We start from the raw sequence: 2,844 nt of genomic DNA, 5'->3' as shown, positions 1-2,844 counted from the left end.
CCTTCAGAGGACCTCACTTCCAAGCCCACCCTTCCTTTACCCTGGGTCCCACAGCTAATGAGGGGCCAGACAGACACAGTGAGAGAAAGGAAGGACTGGAGAGAGGAGGTCCCTGGAGAGGAGAACAGGAGCAGAGACGCCCTCTGAATGAGAATTGTTGATTAGTGTCTCTTAGTTTCAAAATGCAAGATAGCCCAATCTAAAGAAGGACCGTGAGAGAGCCATAGAGTCTTGACTGTACAGAAAGCAAAACATGACACATTTTAAAGTCAAAATTAAGCTCTTTATTTTGCTGTGTGTAAGTGTTATGAGTAAGGACAGTTTTAGGATAGCACAGTATACATGGATGAGTTTGTTGTGGTGTTTATGCATTCATATTGTACATAGGCCAAAAATATTTGCACACACAAATCCCACTCGATGACACCATGCACACTTTTCAAGCATAACATTTGACAAAAAGAAGTTTGGTTTCACGATGCAACTCTTTTAAACATTAGTGGAATATAGATCATTTGATGACTGCATATGTGTGAGGAGAACTGACTTTATACATCCACTAAAAATCACAAAAAAACACCAGCTGAATAAAAGTCAAGGAGCAAAAATGAGTTCTTGGTGTGAGAAGTTTTCTTCTTTTTATTCAGGCACAGCTAACTCCCACATCCTCGTTGTGGTTACAGTTATTAACTCCTATTCCAGCATGTGGACAGGCAAAAATGCTCTTCTCATTTCCGGTACATCTCAACTCGTCCAGCCAGATGCGTCCAGTTCCTGCAGCAGATACACAGCAGACCATTGTGAGAGTATTTGGGAAACCATAGCCTGTAAACCCCTGAACAGTTAACCAAAAACTCTTAACCATAGATGGATAAATCACCTTCACCGGTCGTGAACACCTCAGTGGCCCTCTGGAAACCCAACATCTTGCACACCACCAAAGCATCCACAGTGTCAAAGCTGTCATCACACACCGTTCCCCAGACATTCTCATGAAGCACCTCGACTCTTCCTCGGCTGGAACTTCCCACTAAACGAACTATGGCTAATGACAAATACACATATGTGAGACACACTGTTATTCAAGTAGAACCTCCAAAAACAATACAATAATCTTTGTATTGGAATTATTTGATTGAATAAACATTACACACAGTAGTATGCATAAGTATTTATGATAATTACCAGGGGCACCACTCTCTCCCTTAAGACCTGTTTAAGACCATCATACATTTAGATACAATTAATTTACTCACAAACAGGTTCATAATGACACAGATGCTGTGCACTCAATGATATTACAGATATGCCCAAAATGCACCGAAACATACCTTGAGCTCCCCTTAGGCCTAAAAGACAGACAAAAGGATAAGATGAAGGAAATTCAAGAAACACACAGAGTTGGATGTTGATTTCTTGTCAATAATATTATTTTTAACAAACTCACCCGGATCACCTTTACTGCCCTTTTCTCCATTCGGACCTCGAAGTCCAGCGACACCTACATGCAACATTAAACTCAGATGACAGCTAACTTTCCACAGTATTTAAGTAAAGCTCCTTATTGAACATTAAAAGCTGAAGAAAATACAGAAAATCTCATGTAAAATGACAGCATTTTGAATTACGGGAAATTACTGTTATTTAATGCCTGTTATTTTACGGTATTTTTCCGGCACCCTAGCTGCCGGAATTTTACGGGATTTTTTTTTACAGTGTATATGATATAAACTCAATGTTTATCATCGGGTTATGTGTTTGTTTTTAGATTACCTGGCAATCCTTGACTTCCCTTTTGTCCCTGTTGTCCTGGGCGCCCTGAAAACAATTATTTGCCCATAAATTAATGGCGTAATGCCATATATCACTCTTATGTGCATGTGTCCTTAGCACTCCTACAATACCTGGAAGGCCGACACCAGTGTCTCCCTTTGGTCCAGGTGAACCTTTTTCTCCAGGTGGTCCTTGCAGACCTGGAGGTCCCATCAGACCAGGAGACCCTAAAAGATCAACCAAATACAGGTTAGTGCACAAATGAATCGGGAATGATCAAATTTCAGGGAGTGAGGGTACACCACTCTGCCTCAAAATAAAGGTACCATGATAATACAATGTATACTTGTGATGAAAAACTGATCTCTGTATTTGCTGAAGCTTGCCAGGTTAGTGGCATCAAATGCCTTATATAAGAGTTTTGTAGACACTTGGAAGTAAACACTGTCTGTAAAACAATATGTATTTATTATCAATGAAAATAATAATTATAACTGAAATTCTGATTACAAAGTCATCACATATGTTCTACTGATTACTTTTGTGTTTTCTGTATAATGGATTCCGGAGTGAAGCTGCTATGCAGTTATATCAATGAGCTTTTATCCAATATTGTGGTATCAGCTATTTCAGATAAACCTAAGTACAGGTGCATCTCAATAAATTAGAATGTCGTGGAAAAGTTCATTTATTTCAGTAATTCAACTCAAATTGTGAAACTCGTGTATTAAATAAATTCAATGCACACAGACTGAAGTAGTTTAAGTCTTTGGTTCTTTTAATTGTGATGATTTGGGCTCACATTTAACAAGAACCCACCAATTCACTATCTCAACAAATGAGAATATGGTGACATGCCAATCAGCTAATCAACTCAAAACACCTGCAAAGGTTTCCTGAGCCTTCAAAATGGTATCTCAGTTTGGTTCACTAGGCTACACAATAATGGGGAAGACTGCTGATCTGACAGTTGTCCACAAGACAATCATTGACACCCTTCACAAGGAGGGTAAGCCACAAACATTCATTGACAAAGAAGCTGGCTGTTCACAGAGTGCTGTATACAAGCAT

The 2,844-nt window shown here is 39.3% G+C and overlaps 1 protein-coding gene across 1 annotated transcript in view; it reads right to left on the bottom strand.

Moving 5' to 3' along the window:
* Positions 1-278: 278 nt before the first annotated feature.
* LOC107549912 (macrophage receptor MARCO-like) overlaps positions 279-2,844 on the bottom strand; it is a 7,181-nt gene continuing 4,615 nt past the window's right edge. Inside the window, exons 11-17 of the mRNA XM_016231097.1 lie at positions 1,905-2,000; positions 1,774-1,818; positions 1,448-1,501; positions 1,332-1,349; positions 1,186-1,212; positions 881-1,045; positions 279-774 (exon numbers count right to left, since the gene is read on the bottom strand). Coding sequence (XP_016086583.1) covers positions 644-774; positions 881-1,045; positions 1,186-1,212; positions 1,332-1,349; positions 1,448-1,501; positions 1,774-1,818; positions 1,905-2,000 — 536 coding nt within the window. The 3' untranslated portion in view covers positions 279-643. The remainder of the gene's footprint in view (positions 775-880; positions 1,046-1,185; positions 1,213-1,331; positions 1,350-1,447; positions 1,502-1,773; positions 1,819-1,904; positions 2,001-2,844) is intronic.

This window comes from Sinocyclocheilus grahami, unplaced genomic scaffold (assembly GCF_001515645.1).
Source record: "Sinocyclocheilus grahami isolate Dianchi unplaced genomic scaffold, SAMN03320097.WGS_v1.1 scaffold383.1, whole genome shotgun sequence".
Classification (NCBI taxonomy): domain Eukaryota; kingdom Metazoa; phylum Chordata; class Actinopteri; order Cypriniformes; family Cyprinidae; genus Sinocyclocheilus; species Sinocyclocheilus grahami.
Note: the sequence above shows the minus strand (reverse complement) of the source record. Positions and strands in the feature narration are given on the sequence as shown.